The sequence below is a fragment of the Physeter macrocephalus genome, chromosome 2, assembly GCF_002837175.3.
Source record: "Physeter macrocephalus isolate SW-GA chromosome 2, ASM283717v5, whole genome shotgun sequence".
Classification (NCBI taxonomy): Eukaryota; Metazoa; Chordata; class Mammalia; order Artiodactyla; family Physeteridae; genus Physeter; species Physeter macrocephalus.
The window spans coordinates 22146538-22165439 of record NC_041215.1 but is presented as its reverse complement, the minus strand read 5'-3'; the positions used below and the strand labels follow the sequence as shown (position 1 = coordinate 22165439).

At 60.9% G+C, this 18902-nt stretch overlaps 1 protein-coding gene across 8 annotated transcripts; it reads left to right on the top strand.

Annotated features, from left to right (window-relative positions):
- Positions 1 to 4201: 4201 nt before the first annotated feature.
- Positions 4202 to 13618, top strand: MBD3 (methyl-CpG binding domain protein 3). 8 transcript variants are annotated; one of them, XM_028500582.2, is made up of 7 exons: positions 5747 to 5897; positions 6854 to 7038; positions 9878 to 10037; positions 10590 to 10727; positions 11589 to 11679; positions 12112 to 12289; positions 13426 to 13618. In XM_028500582.2, exons 3-7 carry the CDS (start codon positions 9936 to 9938, stop codon positions 13616 to 13618), a joined length of 702 nt encoding a protein of 233 aa, XP_028356383.1. In that variant the 5' UTR covers positions 5747 to 5897; positions 6854 to 7038; positions 9878 to 9935. The 8 variants fall into 8 exon arrangements, with proteins under 8 accessions (XP_023990053.1, XP_023990052.1, XP_028356395.1 ...); XM_028500579.2 differs by having other exon boundaries at positions 6854 to 7057; XM_024134285.3 differs by lacking the exons at positions 5747 to 5897; positions 6854 to 7038 and adding an exon at positions 4202 to 4342.
- The last annotated feature ends 5284 nt before the right edge of the window (positions 13619 to 18902 follow it).

Here is an 18902-nt window from a genome sequence, read left to right as displayed (position 1 = left end):
GGCATCTGCTTGGGGACTGGGCCAGCAGGCCTGGGCAAAGAGTTTATTTCAAAGGAGCAGCGCCCAGCCCAACGGAAGAGGAGCTGGGCAGCCCCCGTCCCTCCCATCCAGGCCTCCTGGCCTCTTGTCTCTGCGTCTGCCGCCAGCACCCTGGGTCACGGCCACCCTCCCGGTCAGGCCTCTGGACCAGTCCCTTGGGGACAGTCCTTGGCTTGGGCCAAGTAACACCCAGAGACCCACTGTCTATGCTCTGGGGTCAGCCTGGACCCGAGGGGGTCAGATTCCCTGAGAAGCAAGTGAGACCAGCGGGGCTGGTTCTTGAGGTGGAAGCGTTGCATTTCCATCATCCAACCATGAGGTCAAATCCAACACCACACGTCCATGGGTATACGACTGTCAAAACTCAGAAAATAACAATGGAGGATGTGGAGAAATCAAAGCCTTTGTTCGCTGCTGGTGGGAATGGGAAATGGGGCAGCCACAGTGGACAGCAGTCTGGCAGTTCCTCAAAAAATTAAACATAGGGCAACAGGCACATGAAAAGATGCTCAGCATCACTAATCATCAGAAAAATGCCAATCAAAATCACAATAAGGTGTCACCTCACACCTGTCAGAATGACTATTATCTAAAAGTCTACAAATAAAAAATGTTGGTGAGAATGTTGTGGAGAAAAGGGAACCCTCCTACACTGTTGGTGGGACTGTAAATTGGTGCAGCCACTATGGAGAACAATAAGGACGGTTCTGCAAAAACTAAAAATAGTCTGTGATTGCCAAGGGTGGGGAGGGATGGAGTGTGAGCTTGGGATTAGCAGATGCAAACTATTATATATAGAATGGATAAATAGCAAGGTCCTACTGTATAGCACAGGGAACTACATTCAATATCCTGTGATAAACCATAATGGAAAAGAATATGAAAAAGAATATATATATGTATGACTGAGTCACTTTGCTGTATTGCGGAAATTAAACACAACATGGTAAATCAACTATACTTCAATAAAATTTAAAAATTTTTTGACATTTTGTTCATCATGGATTTTTTGCATTCATTTCGGATTGTTAAAATATTGCATTAACTGCCATTAATCTTGAAGTTTTTGGCGCCCACTAAATTTTCTGCCCAAGGTAAGTGCCATGAATGCCTCATATTAGCTTGCAGGAATGCTTGGCTGGGGACATCTGTGGTTGTCATGACTCAGGGGGTTCTCCTGGCATGAGTGGGAGGGGCCAGGGATGCTGCTCCACACCCCACAGTGCCCAGGACGACCCCACAGAGGATGCACTGGCCCTGATGGCAGCAGTTGCAGGGGAGAGAGACCCTGCCTCCGAAAGTCTTTTCAAGGTCCTCACATGGCACCTCCTGGTTTAATTTCTATCTTTCACCTTGTGGAGACAGGCAGGAGAAGGCATCTGCTTGGGGACTGGGCCAGCAGGCCTGGGCAAAGAGTTTATTTCAAAGGAGCAGCGCCCAGCCCAACGGAAGAGGAGCTGGGCAGCCCCCGTCCCTCCCATCCAGGCCTCCTGGCCTCTTGTCTCTGCGTCTGCCGCCAGCACCCTGGGTCACGGCCACCCTCCCGGTCAGGCCTCTGGACCAGTCCCTTGGGGACAGTCCTTGGCTTGGGCCAAGTAACACCCAGAGACCCACTGTCTATGCTCTGGGGTCAGCCTGGACCCGAGGGGGTCAGATTCCCTGAGAAGCAAGTGAGACCAGCGGGGCTGGTTCTTGAGGTGGAAGCGTTGCATTTCCATCATCCAACCATGAGGTCAAATCCAACACCACACGTCCATGGGTATACGACTGTCAAAACTCAGAAAATAACAATGGAGGATGTGGAGAAATCAAAGCCTTTGTTCGCTGCTGGTGGGAATGGGAAATGGGGCAGCCACAGTGGACAGCAGTCTGGCAGTTCCTCAAAAAATTAAACATAGGGCAACAGGCACATGAAAAGATGCTCAGCATCACTAATCATCAGAAAAATGCCAATCAAAATCACAATAAGGTGTCACCTCACACCTGTCAGAATGACTATTATCTAAAAGTCTACAAATAAAAAATGTTGGTGAGAATGTTGTGGAGAAAAGGGAACCCTCCTACACTGTTGGTGGGACTGTAAATTGGTGCAGCCACTATGGAGAACAATAAGGACGGTTCTGCAAAAACTAAAAATAGAAGTACCATATGACCCAGCAATTCCACTCCTGGGTATATATACAAAAGAAACAAAAACACTAATTCAAAAAGATACATGCACCCCAGTGTTCAGATCAAAATTATTTACAATAGCCAAGACATGGAAACAACCTAAGTGTCCAGCAACAGATGAATGGATAAAGATGTGGTACATATATATAATAGAATATTGTTCACCTATAAAAAAGGAAATTTTGCCATTTGCATCAACATGGATGGATTTGGAAGGTATTACACTAAGTGAAATAAGTCGAACAAAGATAAATACTGTATGATACTGGTCATCTAGGGAATCTAAAAAATACAGCAAACTAATGAATATAACAAAACAGAAGCAGACTCACAGATATAGAGAACAAACTAGTGGTTACCAGTGGAGGGAGAGAGGGGCAAGATAGGGGTCGGGGGTGGGAGGTACAAACTATTGGGTATAAGACTGGCTCAGGGATGTACTGTAGAACATGAGCAATATTGCCAATATTTGGTAATAACTGTAAATGGAAAGCACACTTTGAAAACTATAAAAGTTACCAAAAAAATATTAATGTTTTGCCCTTCTCAAAAAATGAACAAAAACAAAAAATTAAAATATAGGGTCGCCACGTGATCCAGTAATTCCAGCTCTGGGTGTGCACCCAAGAGAAGTAAAAGCAGGGCTGGGGTGGTGCTGGGGTCTCCTGTCACAGGAAGGCTGACAACTTTTTCCTTTAAGCGGCTTCATGTGCTTTCAGTGATTACAATGCACGCGTCTATCTTTGCAACTTTGATTTTTAAATGAAAACGAAGTCGCACACGCTGGGAGAAAACACAACAGCGGCCAGCACTGCTCTCTCTGGAAGGCCAAGTCCTAGAGCCCTGGGTTTGGGCCTGACCTACACACAGGCATCCAGTGCCCCGAACCAGCTTCGTAACGGGGTGACCGCTCGCCGATCAGGATGCCTCCCCGGCCACTATGCCCTTTGTCTGTGGGAGAGCAGCCCAGCTACCCCTTGGGGAACCCAGGAGGGAAAGGGACGTAAGGAATTGAGAAGTTGCACTTACCCGGGGACTTAATATAAATAAACAAGTGACACCTGCGGGCCATGGTCTTCGGTGTCCCGCCCAAGCCCCGCCTCCAACTAGAACAGGGACCTGGGGGGCCCCAAGGCTGCGAAGACACCTGCAGGGAGCTCCAGGTGCGCGGCCCAGGCCTGTTGCCCTCGGCGGAGCCCAGAGCCTTCCCACCCGCAGCCTGCCCCTCCCCCTCCCCCAGGGACCCGACGCCAGGACAGGCCCGTCGGGAGGCCCAGCCCGCTCCTGGCACTGCCCACAGCTCCGGCCACTCACTCAGCAGTCTTTTCTGAAGTACCTGCCCTGGGCCGGCCAGGCTCTGCCCTGGGGGAGCAGGGCAGGCAGGAGAGGGTCTGTGGGAGGGGGAGGGGACACAAGGGGGGGCGGGAGATTCCCAAGTAAGGGCCTGGAGCCCCAGGAGACAGAAAGCGGCTGGACTAAGGAGGAGGCAGGAAAAGGGGGCCGGATTCTGAGATGTCATTAAAGCGTCGGGTGGGCCTTGGGGTGTGGAGGTGGGTGGTCACCGACAATGACCCTAAACGCGGATGCCAATGACGAGACCAGGGAGGCGGCGGGAGGACGGTCCGGCACTGGACGGGCATCCCGGGACACAGACGGGGCCTCGGAGGAGACGCGGGAGAGAGACCAACCCGGACAGCGCAGCGGCAAGCAGGCGCCACCAGCCACTCGGGGGCGGGCCAGGGCGCAGGCGCGGAGCGGACGAGCCGCGCGCCGCCGCAGGCCCCGCCTTCAGGCCGCGCACTGATTGGCGCCGCCGCCGAGGGGCGGGGGCCGGAGGCCACGGGAGGGGCGGGGCCTGCGCGGCGCCTGCGCAGCACGGGGCCCCGCGCGCGGGCGGGTGGGCGGAGCGGGCCCCCCGAGAGGGGGCTGGCGAGCGCGGGGAGGGGGCCGAAAGGGCGGCAAAGCCGGCGCGCGCCCGGCTGGGGGCGGAGGGCGGAGGCCCACGGGTCGGAACAGCCGCGGCAAGTGGCGGCGGCAGCGGCGGAGGCAGCTGAGGCGGCGGCGGCGAGCGGGGGTCCGGGCGGCAGCGGCGGCGGCGGGCCGAGGAGCCGGGCGCGATGGAGCGGAAGAGGTGGGAGTGCCCGGCGCTCCCGCAGGGCTGGGAGAGGGAAGAAGTGCCCAGAAGGTCGGGGCTGTCGGCCGGCCACAGGGATGTCTTTTACTATAGGTGAATGAACGTGCCGGCCGGGCAGGGCCCCAACGGGCGCCTCCCAGCGGCCTCTGCGGCGGCCTGGGCGCCCCGACCCGGGCCGCGGCCTGGGCCCCGCGCGTGCGTTGTGCGTGCATGCGTGCGTGCGTGCCGGCGCGCGGCGGGCGCTTGGCCCAGTGCGCGTGCGTGCCCGGCGGGCCCGAGCCCAGTGCGCGTGCGTGCCCGGCGAAGCCCTCGCTCAGTGTGCTTGCGCTCCCCCCGCAGCCGCATGGCCCTGGGACCGGCCCCGGGTTGGCGGTGGCCTTTGTTCGGCGGCCGCGGCGAAGCGGCCGGCTGGGCAAGGGGCACCCCGGCGCGGGCCAGACGCCGCTGGGAGGCGGGGGTGGGGGCTGGGCTGTCCCTTTGGTCCTCGTGGGGCGCTCCTGGGGCCGCGCGCAGCCTGGGTCGGGTGGGGATCCCGGGTTTCAGGGACCAGGGTTCGCTCTGGGAGACCAGGGAGGGCTGCCTAGGGACGCAGGTTCCTGGGCCCTTCACAGGGTGGCTTGGTCTTGGAGCTGCGTGTCTTTTAAGAGCCGCCCCTCCCCCATCCTTGGGCACCGTGGGTAGTGACCTCTCCAGTCGCCAGACCGGGGACGCGGCCTTTGTGAGCGTCCCTCACCCAAACTGGAGGGAGGGCTGCCCTTGGCCTGAGAGAGGTGGCAGGACCCCCCTTCCAGTGAAACAGAATCAGTAGGCGGCTGGAAGCCCAGCCCCAGACCGTCAACCACCTGCTGTTTGCCTTTTCCTTCTTTTTTTTTTTTTTTTTTTTTTTTCTCCTGACTGGTGGAAGATGCTTTTGTTTCTGAGCCAGGCTTGATGGCTCCCTCCCCTTTGCTTTAGGACCCTGACAAAAGAAAGGCAGGCGGGACACCTGCCACGTGTTGAATGCCTGCCAGGTGTTGGGGGGTGTGCAGCAGGTCCTGGGCCTTTGCTGTCCCCGTTTTGGGAGGAGTGAAGGAAGTGAGCAGGGTTAGGATGGCTCATCCAAGAGAAGCTCAGGTTCTAGTGTCCAAAGAGTGCTGGTGGCCCTCCCGTGTGTACTGTAATTGGCTGGGGTCCCGTAATGTCAAGCATGAAATAGTGGGGTTACGATCAGCATCTCTTAGGGAAACGTGTGTATTCCCCCTCACTGCGGCTGTCTGTGACGTCACTCCCTCGCTGGCTGTTTAAAAAAGCTTACTTCTGGGTGCGTGAAGAGGCCTCTCACCACCTCCCCTCATTTAATTCTGAGCACACTTGTGTTTTCACTTCTTCCTTTTAGGTCTGAAGACTGAGGCAGGTCTCTGTTCCTCTAGTCCTTTGTTAATTTAACAGACGCCTCTGCAGCACATGCTGGGTGTCTGTCCTGGCCATTCAACTGGGAGTGAGACCTGGGCCCTCACCTCCTGGGTGACAGCTGGTGCCCCAGCCATCACCCCGTTGCTTTCATAGTTAACAGGTGATGACATATGCAGAGAGTTGTGGGGGTCTGTGAGGGGCAGATGATGGGAGTGCCTGGTCGAGCTGGGGGGCGGGTCAATGAGGGCTTGTCTGGAGAGGCAGCACAGAGCTGAGCCCTGGCAGTGGAGCCAGGAGGAGGTAGCGCCAGCAGCCTGTGAGGAGGCTCAGGAGCTGAACCGAGGCCAGCGTGGCTAGAGGGCCCCAGCCCGTCATCGCCTCACCTCTTGTCCCCACCTGCCTGGGAACCTCTCCGGGCTTCCGTCAAGTGGGACCCCGCTCCAAGGCCCCGCCCCCGAGCATAGGGGTCTGGTGGTAGGGAAGAGCTCCAAACTGGGGCTGGACAGATGGAATTTCAGGTTTCCCATGGCTCCAATGAGAGGTGAGGGCCTGAGACAGGATGCAGGGTGCAGGGTCCGATGCCACTCCCAGGTCCCTGGTGTGGGTGACCTACGCTGTCCCAGCAGGTCGGAGCTCTGGGGTTGGGGGGGATGTGATATGCTTTCTGGATTGTGGGCCCTTGGCCTTCTCACCACCCGATGCCGAGCCAGGTGACTAGGCAGGGAGCACAGATAGATTTCCCTGGTTCTCTCTTTTTTTTTTTTTTTTTTAATATTTATTTATTTGGCTGCACCAGGTCTTAGTTGCGGCACATGGAATCTCCGTTGCCGCTTGCGGGATCTGTAGTTGTGGCATGTGGGATCTTTTAGTTGCGGGATAAGGATCTAGTTCCCTGACCAGGGATTGAACCTGGACCCCCTGCATTGGGAGCGCGGAGTCTTAACCGCTGGACCACCAGGGAAGTCCCTTCCTGGTTCCTTAATGAAGAGGGAAAGCAGATCTCCGGTGCTGTTGAGTTGGACAGACCTGTCCTTGGATCTTAGCCGTGCCCCTAGGGATGTGGAACCTTGGTTTGCTAGTCCAGAGAGTGGGAGAGAGCCAGTGTGTTCTTTGCAGGAGAGGCGGAGCGACCTCACAGACCGTTCTGTAGGACTCACCCACACGCCCCTCCAGCTTGGCAACCTGGCCCTCAGGACTGGGAGATGGAGGCGGAGCATCTGGTTACAGCTGAGCATTTTCTTTGGAAAAATCATCTCCCTGCCTGACATTTACAATCCAGGCAAGAAGTTGAGGACTTGGAAGTTAGTGTCATTCTTTGGGGTGCGTGGAATAGAGAGGTCTTTCCAGAGCTTTTTTTTTTGGCCGCATCATTGCAGCATGCAGGATCCTAGTTCCCTGACAAGGGGTAGAACTCACGCCCCCTGCCTTGGGAGTGTGGAGGCTTAAACCACTGGACCACCAGGGAAGTCCCAGAGCTCTTTTTTTTTTTTTTTTAAATAAATAAATAAATAAATTTTATTTATTTATTTTTGGCTGCATTGGGTCTTCGTTGCTGCACGCGGGCTTTCTTTAGTTGTGTCGAGCGGGGCTACTCTTCGTTGCTGTGTGGGGGCTTCTCACTGCGTTGGCTTCTCTTGTTGTGGAGCATGGGCTCTAGGTGTGTGGGCTTCAGTAGTTGTGGCTTGTGGGCTCTACAGCGCAGGCTCTGTAGTTGTGGCGCATGGGCTTAGTTGCTCCGCGGCATGTGGGATCTTCCCGGACCAGGGCTCGAGCCCGTGTCCCCTGCATTGGCAGGCGGATTCTTAATCACTGCGCCACCAGGGAAGACCCCAGAAGTCATTTTAAAGGTGCAAATACTCAGGAAAGCAGGAGGTGCTCAGCAGGTTGACTCCCCTTCCTTGGGCAGCGGGCTCAGCTTGGCCAGAACCAGCTTCATCTTACTGTTTGGGCCTCACTGGGCATCTTGGGTTACAAGCCTCCTTATAGGCCTGGGGTCAACACCCACTCATCACCCCTCGTACAGCCCTGCATCCGGCCCAGGCCCTGGGCTCCGCGCTTGGTGCTGGCTCCATCCCCCTGATGGCCCCAATGCTTCAGGGTCCCACCGAGTCAGCCGAGGGCTGCCCTCCGCCCGGCTTCTGGCTACCTGTCTACTCCACCGGGTAGGCCTGTTTCCATAGAAAGACCGCAGTGCTCATTTTTGTTCTACACCTGTGGTTTTACTACAGAAGTTTTTTTTCTTTCATTGGATAAAACAACTCAGACATTTTGCTGTCCCAATACAGATCTGCAAAACCTGTTTTTAAAATTGAGATACAGTTCACATTCCATACGATTCAGTCTTTAAAAGTGTCCAATTCAGCAGTTTTCATGTACCCATCACCACCCTCTAGTTCCGGAACGTTCTCATCACCCCGAAGTGAGCCCTGTGTCCATTAGCTTCCCAGGTCCTCGTAGCCCCCATCCAGTCTCTGTCTTGCGTTCACTTTTGTGACAGCTTTATCGAGGTAGGAGTCACGTGCCATACTGTTCACTCATGTAAAGCATACAATTCACAGGTAGCTGCAGCCACCACCACGGTCAAAGTTAGAGCCTTTTCCTCCCCCCAGAAGAGCCCTAGACCTTTAACTATCTCTGCCCTTACCCCTGCTCCCCAGCCCCTAATCTACAGTTCTGCGTTTCTGTTTCCCTGTTCTCATGCATTTTTTAAAGCAGAACAGCAGCAGGTGGGGTGACTGGAGGCCAAGAAGTGCTGACGAGTGCTTGTCAGGGTCCTGGCCCTCTTTGTGGCCATAGTTGGAGCCAGAGTCGGGACTCAGGGTCCTTTCCGCTGCTCCAGGCACGTGGACTCTGTTCACGTCAGCCAGCACAGAGCATAACGGAAAAATGGATCTTCCAGAAGAGTCCACGGGGGTCTCAGAACCCAAGGTGGTGGGGCTGGCCCTGACCCAGGTGAGGCCCTGGTGGGGCTGGAACGGGTTCCACTCTTCCCGCTTTTGCCACTTGTCCGCAGTGCCCAGGGACACCTGGAGGGGGTGGGCGTGTGCTGGCTTGAATTCAGGCTTAGCCTAGAGGCTCTCAGGGGAGATCAGCAAAGTGCAGGCCCTCGTTAGCCTCAGATGGAGAGTGACAGGGACGTCCTAGATGGGTGCCAGGCCTGCTGGAGGCTTCATGTGTGCCGCTCACTGGTTTCTAGTACGTTCAGGGCTGTGCAACCATCACCACTAATTCCAGAACGTTCCATAACCCCAAAGAGAAGCCCCAGCCCATGACAACCAAGAACCCACTCTCTGTCTCTGGATTTGCCTGTTCTGGACGTTTCCCATCAATGGAATCACACACTGTGTGTCCTTCTGTGCCTGGCTTCTCTCACTGGGCATCATGTTCTCAAGGTCTGTCCACGTTGTAGCGAGTGTCACTGCTGCTCTCCTTTTCATGGCTGAGAGATGCTCCCATGTGTGGAGGGACAGCTGGGCTGTTTTCACTCTGCCCAGTGAGTCATGCTGCTATGAGTAATTAGATGTAAGTTATTATGTCGACATGTGTTTTGATTTCTCTTGGATACTTAGGGGTGGAATTGCTGTTTAACCATTAGCGGAACTGCCAGACTCTTTCCCAAAGTGGCTGCAGGAGTCCCCGTGCCCGGGACGTGTCATTATTAATGCTCGCTGGGTCCCATTCTGGTCAGCTGTAGCATGAGCTCTGAGTCTGCACTGCAGCTAGAGGTTGGCATTAGCTTTTCCTAGAAAGACGAGTCCCCTGTGCTGGTCCATGGGGTAAGCAGGATCGCAGAGCTTCACAGCCAGGTTTCAGGCTTTCCCAGCAGGTCCCGCCTGGGCAGCTCTTTGGTGTCCTGGCCCCCAAACTGAGGTTTTACAGCCCAGCCCCCCCAGGACAGGTCCATAATGCTGTAATGGACCTGCTATCCTTGGGTCTTTTCTCGAGATCACAGCCAGATTCTGCTTCTGGAATGTTCCAGAAACTCCAGCCAGGCTCTCAGGGCTGGGCCCCATCCTTCCGAAGGTCGGGGCGTCCATCCCTGCTCTCGGCCTCAGCATCTGCTGCGCTGGGGAGAGGGTGGACCGGCCTGGCCTGGCCCCCCCCCGCCCCCCGCCTCCGCTGACCGCGCTGTGTCCGCAGCCCGAGCGGGAAGAAGTTCCGGAGCAAGCCCCAGCTGGCGCGCTACCTGGGCGGCTCCATGGACCTGAGCACCTTCGACTTCCGCACGGGCAAGATGCTGATGGGCAAGATGAACAAGAGCCGGCAGCGGGTGCGCTACGACTCCCCGAGCCAGGTCAAGGTGAGCCCGCGCCGACCGCTGCTGGGTAGGGCTCACCCACCGTCGTGGAGTTAGAGGCCTAGCTACTCACTGGGGGAAGCTCAGCAGCTGTGGAAAAGCAGAAAGAAGACAGGAAACCGCCCGTCATCTATCCCCAGGAGAGGCTCGGGCACGGGGCCTGGGAGGCGGCTCGGCTCTGGTCCACACTTGGGCGCCTGGTGACCAGTGTGTCTGCGGGTCTCTGATGGACACGTGTTCGGGGGACTTTGTTCCCTGGCCCGGCTGCAGGACAGAGGTGGCCAGGGCGCCCCCAGGCCCGTGCTCTGCGGAGAACGAGGCGCGGGAGGTGAGAGGGGCAGGGGGGAGTGAGAGGGGGCAGGTGTGTGTCCGGAGCCCCCGCTGCTGCCGCACCGAGGGCGGCGAAGCGGCTGGGCCTGGGCTTGGCGTTGCCTCTGGATCCGTGGGTGCCACGGGGTGTGCTGGTGACCGGGGCCTGTTCCCCGAAGCCCCTTGCGGGGCACGGCTTTCTCGCTGACGGGGAAAGCCCGCTGAGGACCCCGCCCGACCCTGCAGGGCAAGCCCGACCTGAACACGGCCCTCCCGGTCAGGCAGACTGCGTCCATCTTCAAGCAGCCAGTGACCAAGATCACCAACCATCCCAGCAACAAGGTGAAGAGCGACCCCCAGAAGGCCGTGGAGCAGCCCCGGCAGGTGAGCTCTGGCAGTTGGTCCGCTCTTCAGAGCTGAGTCCGCGGGCCCGGGTCCCCAGTGCCGCGGTCAGGAGCCGTCACCCCGGGGCACGGTCCTGCAGGCACCAGCGCCCGACATGCGTATGCAGGGCCTCGGGCCGGCCGCTGTCTTGAACTGATTGATAAGATCCCACAAATGCAGTTTTGTGATCTGTTTTTCAAAAACTGAGCCTTAGCCGCATTTTCACGCATCTTTACAAAGGCCCGGTAGATAGTGGGGTGTGGAGGTGCTAGGCCAGAGCAGGGGGCCGTGGCCGTCAGAGGGGGAGACGCTCAGGGACCCTGCAGGGCATGGGCCCCGCTATGGGCAGCCACCCAGGGTGCTGTGCCGTTTGGGTTAGAGCCCTCTAGGTAACAGGTCAGAAACCTGTGGGGCTGCCTGTCGCCCCCCTCCCCAGAGTCTAGAGGTGCAGTTGAGGGTGTGAGCTTGTTGCCCGTGCGGGGGCTCCTGGGTCCCCTGTCTGCACCGGGCGGTGCCCACGGACAGCGCTGGCTCGGGCTGTGGCAGGGGTCAGCCGGGGCTGTTGCCCTGGGCCCGTGGCTCGGCCCGGGGTGGAGGTTGGACCTCCGAACCCCCAACTCCAGGGTGAAGGGGAGCCACAGACTGTCCGATGGCGCATTTGACGTCCTGGGTCTTCATCCTGCCGGAAACGGGGCTTGGGGTTTCTCTGCCCTGTGAGGACCCTGGGGCGCGAGCAGCCCCAGCAAGTGTGGGGGTCAGAGGTCACACTGAGACCCCCATCCCGGCCGCCTAGGGTCGCCTGCTGTGGGAGCAGGTGGCCTGGCCATCCCGTCAGCCTGACGTCTGTCTGTGTGGCGGTAGCTCTTCTGGGAGAAGAAGCTGAGCGGCCTGAATGCCTTTGACATCGCGGAGGAGCTCGTGAAGACCATGGACCTCCCCAAGGGCTTGCAAGGTGACCCCCTGCGGGGGGCAGGCGGGAGATGGAAGAGGGATGAGGCCTGTGCTCCCCCAGCCTGGGGCCAGCCGGGCTGCACCTGACGCTGGGGCCGCATCTGGTCACGGGGTCCTGAAAACACTCGGGGGTCTGGTTTCCCTGCTGCGCCATAAAAGCATCCCTGCTGTCCCTGAGCGGGTAGTTGTCTGCCTGTACGTCGTGGGTGTGACATGGAAACGGTCGGGGAGGGCCTGATTCAGACAGCGAGAGTCCTGGGGGGCAGGGCTCCTGGCCCTGCGACGGCTCCCTTGGGCGGGGCTGCCCGTGGGCTGTGAGGCCCTGGCGCATGCAGGACCGGGCAGGGCCAGCTGTAAAGGGTGGTTCAGGGTGAAATCGGGGCTGAGAGGGCAAGGCTGGTGCCTGCAGCGACCACCCTCCCTTGCCCGGCAGGCGTGGGTCCCGGCTGCACGGATGAGACGCTGCTCTCGGCCATCGCCAGCGCCCTACACACCAGCACCATGCCCATCACCGGGCAGCTCTCAGCCGCCGTGGAGAAGAACCCCGGAGTGTGGCTCAACACAGCCCAGCCACTCTGCAAGGCCTTCATGGTGACCGACGAGGACATCAGGTAGCCCCCCCCCCCACCCCGCCAGTGTCCAGGTGTGATGTGGAAGTGGCCGGGGGAGGGCTCGGTTCAGACAGGCGGGCGCCTGGGGGGTGGGGCAGCCTGCGAAGGCAGGAGAGGACGGGGCTCTTGGCCCTGCGACGGCTGCCCTGAGCGGGGCTGCACGTGGGCTGTGAGGCGCTGGGTCAGGGGGCGCTGGCACACGCAGGACCGGGCAGGGTGGGCTGAGGGGAAGTGGGACGCGTCCCGGGCCCTGGGTGCTGGGCGTGTGCTTGGCCAGGACCCCATGGGTGGTGTCCAGGTGCGGGTAGAGCTGTCTGGGAGGGCCTCCTGGAAGGTGGTTGGACGTGGCTCCTGGGCAGGAAACATCTAGAGGTGCTGAGAGGGTAGAACATGCGTCGTGTTCAGCTTTGAAACATCAGTGCACAGCTGAGGTTGGGAGAAGGCAGGGGTGCTTAGGAACCCACAGGAGGGGCTGCAAAGCAGAGCAGCTGCACCTGCAGTACTGTGGGGGGCAGTCTCAGGACTGCAGGTAAAAGCCAGGAGGGTGTGAGAGGGCAGCCCTGTGCCCTGAGAGAGGCGAGGACACGGCGGTGAGACCACACACGTGTACACATGCACACAGGTACACGTGTACACACGCATGCACTGCACGTATGCACAAACACATACGTACACTTACACATACATGTGTGCATGTTCACATACGTGTATGCACAGGACTCATCCCTAGGGAAGGGGCAGGAAAATAACACGACTCTCTGAAAAGTCCAGGCAGATCTTTAAAGCACAACTTGCAGAAATAGAAAGTCAGTGAGGTGGGAACCGCAGGTGTCAGGTCCAGCAGTGGCAGTGGCTGTGGTCCTGCCGGGAGGAGGGACTCGTGGCCGGTGGAGGGGAGCGACAGGCACAGAGTCAGGTCCACGTGCTGAGAGGGGCACCGTAGAGGCGGCAGGGAGGGGACAGGGGTCCTTGGCCCAGGCCGGCAGCCGCCCTCTCAGCGGTGCTGATTTGGGGAGGGCCTGCGGGCTGTGCTGGGGCCAGGGGCGGGGGCGTCTGTCTGGACAGGGCGCTCGCAGCACCCCCGTCTCCCCAGAGACGGGACGTGCCCTGGCCAGCGGGTCTTCCTGTGTCCCCAGGAGGCAGGAGGAACTGGTACAGCAGGTCCGCAAGCGGCTGGAGGAGGCGCTGATGGCCGACATGCTGGCCCACGTGGAGGAGCTGGCCCGCGACGGCGAGGCGCCGCTGGACAGGGTGGGCGCCGACGAGGATGAGGACGACGAGGACCAGGAGGAGGGGCCCGACCAGGACCAGGAGATGGAGCACGTCTAGAGCAGGCACTGGCCGGGTCCCAGGCCCCAGCTCGCGCGGGTAGTGACCACGGGTGAGGGGTGGTCCGGGTCCCTGGGACCTGCCTTGTGCCAGTGGCAGCAGTGCTGGGCCGGGCGCCTCCCGAGAGCACCTGTCTTCAAGGAGGACGGCCTGCCAGGCACGGATGGCGCCCTCTCTGTCCCTGCACGGGCCCCACCCGCCTGCCCTCCCGCACGGAGCCACCTGCAGACTCGGCCCTCACCCTGCCCAGGCGCGTCCCCTCCCCTGGGCCACGGGGACATGGCTGAAGCACGGCCTCTCGCCTGATGGACCCCCCATGTCTGCTCCTCCTCGGGGTCTTGGCTCTACACTGAACTTGGGCCTGCCTGGTCCCCGTGGCTGCTGCCCTGGACCTATTGCACAGGACAGCTGCCACTGGGCCACCTGCGAGGCTTCCCGCGGGGCTGGAGAAACATTTGCAGAATGGTCTCCCCTCCCTACCTGCACTCGTGAGGGACGGTCCCCTCCCTACCTGCACACGTGAGGGACGGTATCCCGGACCGCCCGTCAGCCCTTCCAGAAGGGGATGCAGGATGGCTCCCCGGGGCCCACCCGGCGGGCACAGCGCTCCCAAGAGCAGATGGCACAACCCGGACATTTTCCTTCAGTAAAACCCATGGTAGAGGCGAGGCCGATGTCCACGTAGCTGCTTAACCTTCTGTCTGTTGCACACGGACGGGAACTCAGGCCTCAGCGCCTGAAGACCTCGCTGTCTGCAGCCCGGCCCAGCCTGATGGTCGGCGCTGCGGACAGAGAACTACCTGCTCGCGGCCGGACTCAGGCCAGGCTCCAGGCCAGCGCCGCCATCGGCTGACCTCCAGGCCTCGGTCTCGCCTCACAGAACAGGGACAGTGGCGCTGATCCGGCAGGTGTGGGGCCTCCCACCACCTGGGGCCTCTGCATCCCCGTCCCAGGCACGTTTCCTGGCCGGGCCTGGGCCACGGCCTCCGTGGAGCATGGGGTTTGGAGGTGGTCAGAGTCGTGCTGTCCCTCCCTGCAGCGAGTGCCCCGGGCCAGGGGAGCTTCTGCTACCCTGAGTGGACCCCGGGCCAGCTCCCTTCCCTCAGCCCCAGGAATGCCTTTGGGGTGGCCCCCAGCCCGTCCATCAGCCTGGAGACACGAACCCCGGGCCGGTGCGGCGCCAGGGACTGCCAGCCCTGTCCCAGCCCCGCCACACGTGCGGCCGTGACTTGTCGGGGGGGCCCGGGTCGCCGCCTCGTCGGGCCAGACACCCTGGGATGCCGTGGCCTGCCCGGCGGGGCGACAGTGGTGGTGGGAGCCCCTCGGGGCTGGACTCACTGCCTGCTCCCTCCAAGGACTCTGGCCCAGGAGGTCAGGCTGACTGCATCCTTCCTAGTCCAGTCAAAGCACAAAGCCCTGAGGACCCTGGACGCTGCACTGCCGAAGCTGCAGTGACACTGCCTGGGGCCAGGCCATCACGGGCCCCAGGAAGGCCCCTCCACAAAGGCCGTGGCCCCGAGGGAGGCTCCTGTGGGCGGTGTTGAATAAAGCGTGTCGGGCGAGCGTGGTCTGGGGCCTTGGTTTATTGGAATCCCAGGTTTTGTGTCACAGCACTGGGAGCCTGCCTGTCCTGGAGTTCATCATCCTGCCCTGGGTTGGGGGATGGGAGGGGATGGCAGACCCCTGGCCTCTCCCAGGCAGGGTGGGCTTCCCATGGCCCCAAGTGGGGCCTCCTTTTCTGTGCGAGGGCTTTCTCTAGTTGCGGCAAGTGGGGGCCACTCTTCATCGCGGTGCGCGGGCCTCTCACTATCGTCGCCTCTCCCGTTGCGGAGCACAGGTTCCAGACGCGCAGGCTCAGTAGTTGTGGCTCACGGACCCAGTTGCCCCGCAGCATGTGGGATATTCCCGGACCAGGGCTCGAACCCGTCTCCCCTGAATTAGCAGGCAGATTGTCAACCACTGCGCCACCAGGGAAGCCCTGTTGTTGTTTTTAATTAATTTATTTGTTTATTTTTGGCTCTGTGACTGCCGGGTTTCTACAGTTCAGTTCGGACTCCATCCACCCGGCAGGGCGCTCGCAGCACCCCCGTCTCCCCAGAGACGGGACGTGCCCTGGCCAGCGGGTCTTCCTGTGTCCCCAGGAGGCAGGAGGAACTGGTACAGCAGGTCCGCAAGCGGCTGGAGGAGGCGCTGATGGCCGACATGCTGGCCCACGTGGAGGAGCTGGCCCGCGACGGCGAGGCGCCGCTGGACAGGGTGGGCGCCGACGAGGATGAGGACGACGAGGACCAGGAGGAGGGGCCCGACCAGGACCAGGAGATGGAGCACGTCTAGAGCAGGCACTGGCCGGGTCCCAGGCCCCAGCTCGCGCGGGTAGTGACCACGGGTGAGGGGTGGTCCGGGTCCCTGGGACCTGCCTTGTGCCAGTGGCAGCAGTGCTGGGCCGGGCGCCTCCCGAGAGCACCTGTCTTCAAGGAGGACGGCCTGCCAGGCACGGATGGCGCCCTCTCTGTCCCTGCACGGGCCCCACCCGCCTGCCCTCCCGCACGGAGCCACCTGCAGACTCGGCCCTCACCCTGCCCAGGCGCGTCCCCTCCCCTGGGCCACGGGGACATGGCTGAAGCACGGCCTCTCGCCTGATGGACCCCCCATGTCTGCTCCTCCTCGGGGTCTTGGCTCTACACTGAACTTGGGCCTGCCTGGTCCCCGTGGCTGCTGCCCTGGACCTATTGCACAGGACAGCTGCCACTGGGCCACCTGCGAGGCTTCCCGCGGGGCTGGAGAAACATTTGCAGAATGGTCTCCCCTCCCTACCTGCACTCGTGAGGGACGGTATCCCGGACCGCCCGTCAGCCCTTCCAGAAGGGGATGCAGGATGGCTCCCCGGGGCCCACCCGGCGGGCACAGCGCTCCCAAGAGCAGATGGCACAACCCGGACATTTTCCTTCAGTAAAACCCATGGTAGAGGCGAGGCCGATGTCCACGTAGCTGCTTAACCTTCTGTCTGTTGCACACGGACGGGAACTCAGGCCTCAGCGCCTGAAGACCTCGCTGTCTGCAGCCCGGCCCAGCCTGATGGTCGGCGCTGCGGACAGAGAACTACCTGCTCGCGGCCGGACTCAGGCCAGGCTCCAGGCCAGCGCCGCCATCGGCTGACCTCCAGGCCTCGGTCTCGCCTCACAGAACAGGGACAGTGGCGCTGATCCGGCAGGTGTGGGGCCTCCCACCACCTGGGGCCTCTGCATCCCCGTCCCAGGCACGTTTCCTGGCCGGGCCTGGGCCACGGCCTCCGTGGAGCATGGGGTTTGGAGGTGGTCAGAGTCGTGCTGTCCCTCCCTGCAGCGAGTGCCCCGGGCCAGGGGAGCTTCTGCTACCCTGAGTGGACCCCGGGCCAGCTCCCTTCCCTCAGCCCCAGGAATGCCTTTGGGGTGGCCCCCAGCCCGTCCATCAGCCTGGAGACACGAACCCCGGGCCGGTGCGGCGCCAGGGACTGCCAGCCCTGTCCCAGCCCCGCCACACGTGCGGCCGTGACTTGTCGGGGGGGCCCGGGTCGCCGCCTCGTCGGGCCAGACACCCTGGGATGCCGTGGCCTGCCCGGCGGGGCGACAGTGGTGGTGGGAGCCCCTCGGGGCTGGACTCACTGCCTGCTCCCTCCAAGGACTCTGGCCCAGGAGGTCAGGCTGACTGCATCCTTCCTAGTCCAGTCAAAGCACAAAGCCCTGAGGACCCTGGACGCTGCACTGCCGAAGCTGCAGTGACACTGCCTGGGGCCAGGCCATCACGGGCCCCAGGAAGGCCCCTCCACAAAGGCCGTGGCCCCGAGGGAGGCTCCTGTGGGCGGTGTTGAATAAAGCGTGTCGGGCGAGCGCGGTCTGGGGCCTTGGTTTATTGGAATCCCAGGTTTTGTGTCACAGCGCTGGGAGCCTGCCTGTCCTGGAGTTCATCATCCTGCCCTGGGTTGGGGGATGGGAGGGGATGGCAGACCCCTGGCCTCTCCCAGGCAGGGTGGGCTTCCCATGGCCCCAAGTGGGGCCTCCTGACACTCGGGCCCCGGCAGTGTTGTCGTGAGAGCTGGGTGTGGAGGCTTCCAGAAAGCTGGCACACTTGGGCGCCTTCAACGCAGTCCGCGCAGCTCCCTCGGAGGCCCCTGCCCACTCTGCGGGTGGGGGCGGGGCTGATGCCAGGTGCGCCCACGTCCTTCCTGGGAGAGACGAGGACCTGTCAGTGCGGTCCTTGCCGGTAGCTCAGCGGGGGCTCCTAGCAGCCCGGCGCAGGGGCAGGGGAGGGTGCGGCTGAGCTGGCCCTGCAGGCCCGGGCCAGTGCTGACGGGGCTGGGGAGGGTGGTGCTAGGACATCGGCCACACTGGCCCCCCTTCCAGCTGCCCCGCCACCCCTGGTCAGGTGGTCATTGCTGGCTTTTCTCCCGACCCAAAGCCAGGGCGTGGGAGCTGGGAGAACCCTGGCCCCTCACCTGCCCGGGCACCCCAGCCTGATTTTTTTGCAGGCAGCAGAGGGTCTGCCTTGCCCAGGGGGAGCAGGATCCCTCCCCAGCTGCCTGGACCCCCTCCTCGCCCCTACTGTGTGGGACTCACAGGCGTGGGCAGGGCGGATCCTTCCTGAGGCTCCAGGGCAGCATCGGTTCCCGCCTTTTTCAGCTTCTAGAGACGCCGCATCCCTGGCTCGCGGCCCCTCCGCCATCCTCACAGCCAGCAGCGCAGCTTCTGCCGTCTCTCTCTGCCTCTGACCCTCCCGCCTCCCTCTTATAAGGACCCTGTGATGACACTAGGCCCCCCCCCACCGGGGAATCCAGGGTCCTCCTCATCTCAGGGGCCTTAACTTAATGCCTCCTGCAAAGTCCCCTCTGCCCCATGAGGTGACACGTCCACAGGTCCCAGGGTGATTTGGGGGCACATTAGCCTGAAGACAAGTTTTCCTGTCTTGTCGAGGCCGCCCCTGGCCACCTGGCCTCAGCTTCCACCATCTCTTCTTTCACCCCCAGCTCATTCCAGCCTCTTGGGCTTTGTCCCCACTGTCCCCTCAAGGGGAATGAACAGCTGCTACAGAAGCCCTAGAACTGGCCAAGCTCAGGATGCATCAGGTTTGCAGAGCGAGGGAGCTGGAGGTGACTGGAGGCAACGATGCCTGGTGACAAGTTGGGAGTTTCCCGGTCAGAGAAGAGGCAGCAAGACCGGCTGTAGCAGAGGGGCCAGCTCAGATATCTGGAACAGTCCAGTGGGACACCCCGCCAGCCACATGTGGCTGGGAAGTTCCAACTGGTGACAAC

Coding starts and splice junctions, on each gene's coding strand:
- MBD3 (XM_024134284.3), top strand. CDS start 4,329: ATGGAGCGGAAGAGGTGGGAGTGCCCGGCGCTCCCGCAGGGCTGGGAG. Junction 4,439..9,877: donor AGGGATGTCTTTTACTATAG/GTGAATGAACGT, acceptor CTGTGTCCGCAG/CCCGAGCGGGAAGAAGTTCC. Junction 10,038..10,589: donor ACTCCCCGAGCCAGGTCAAG/GTGAGCCCGCGC, acceptor CCGACCCTGCAG/GGCAAGCCCGACCTGAACAC.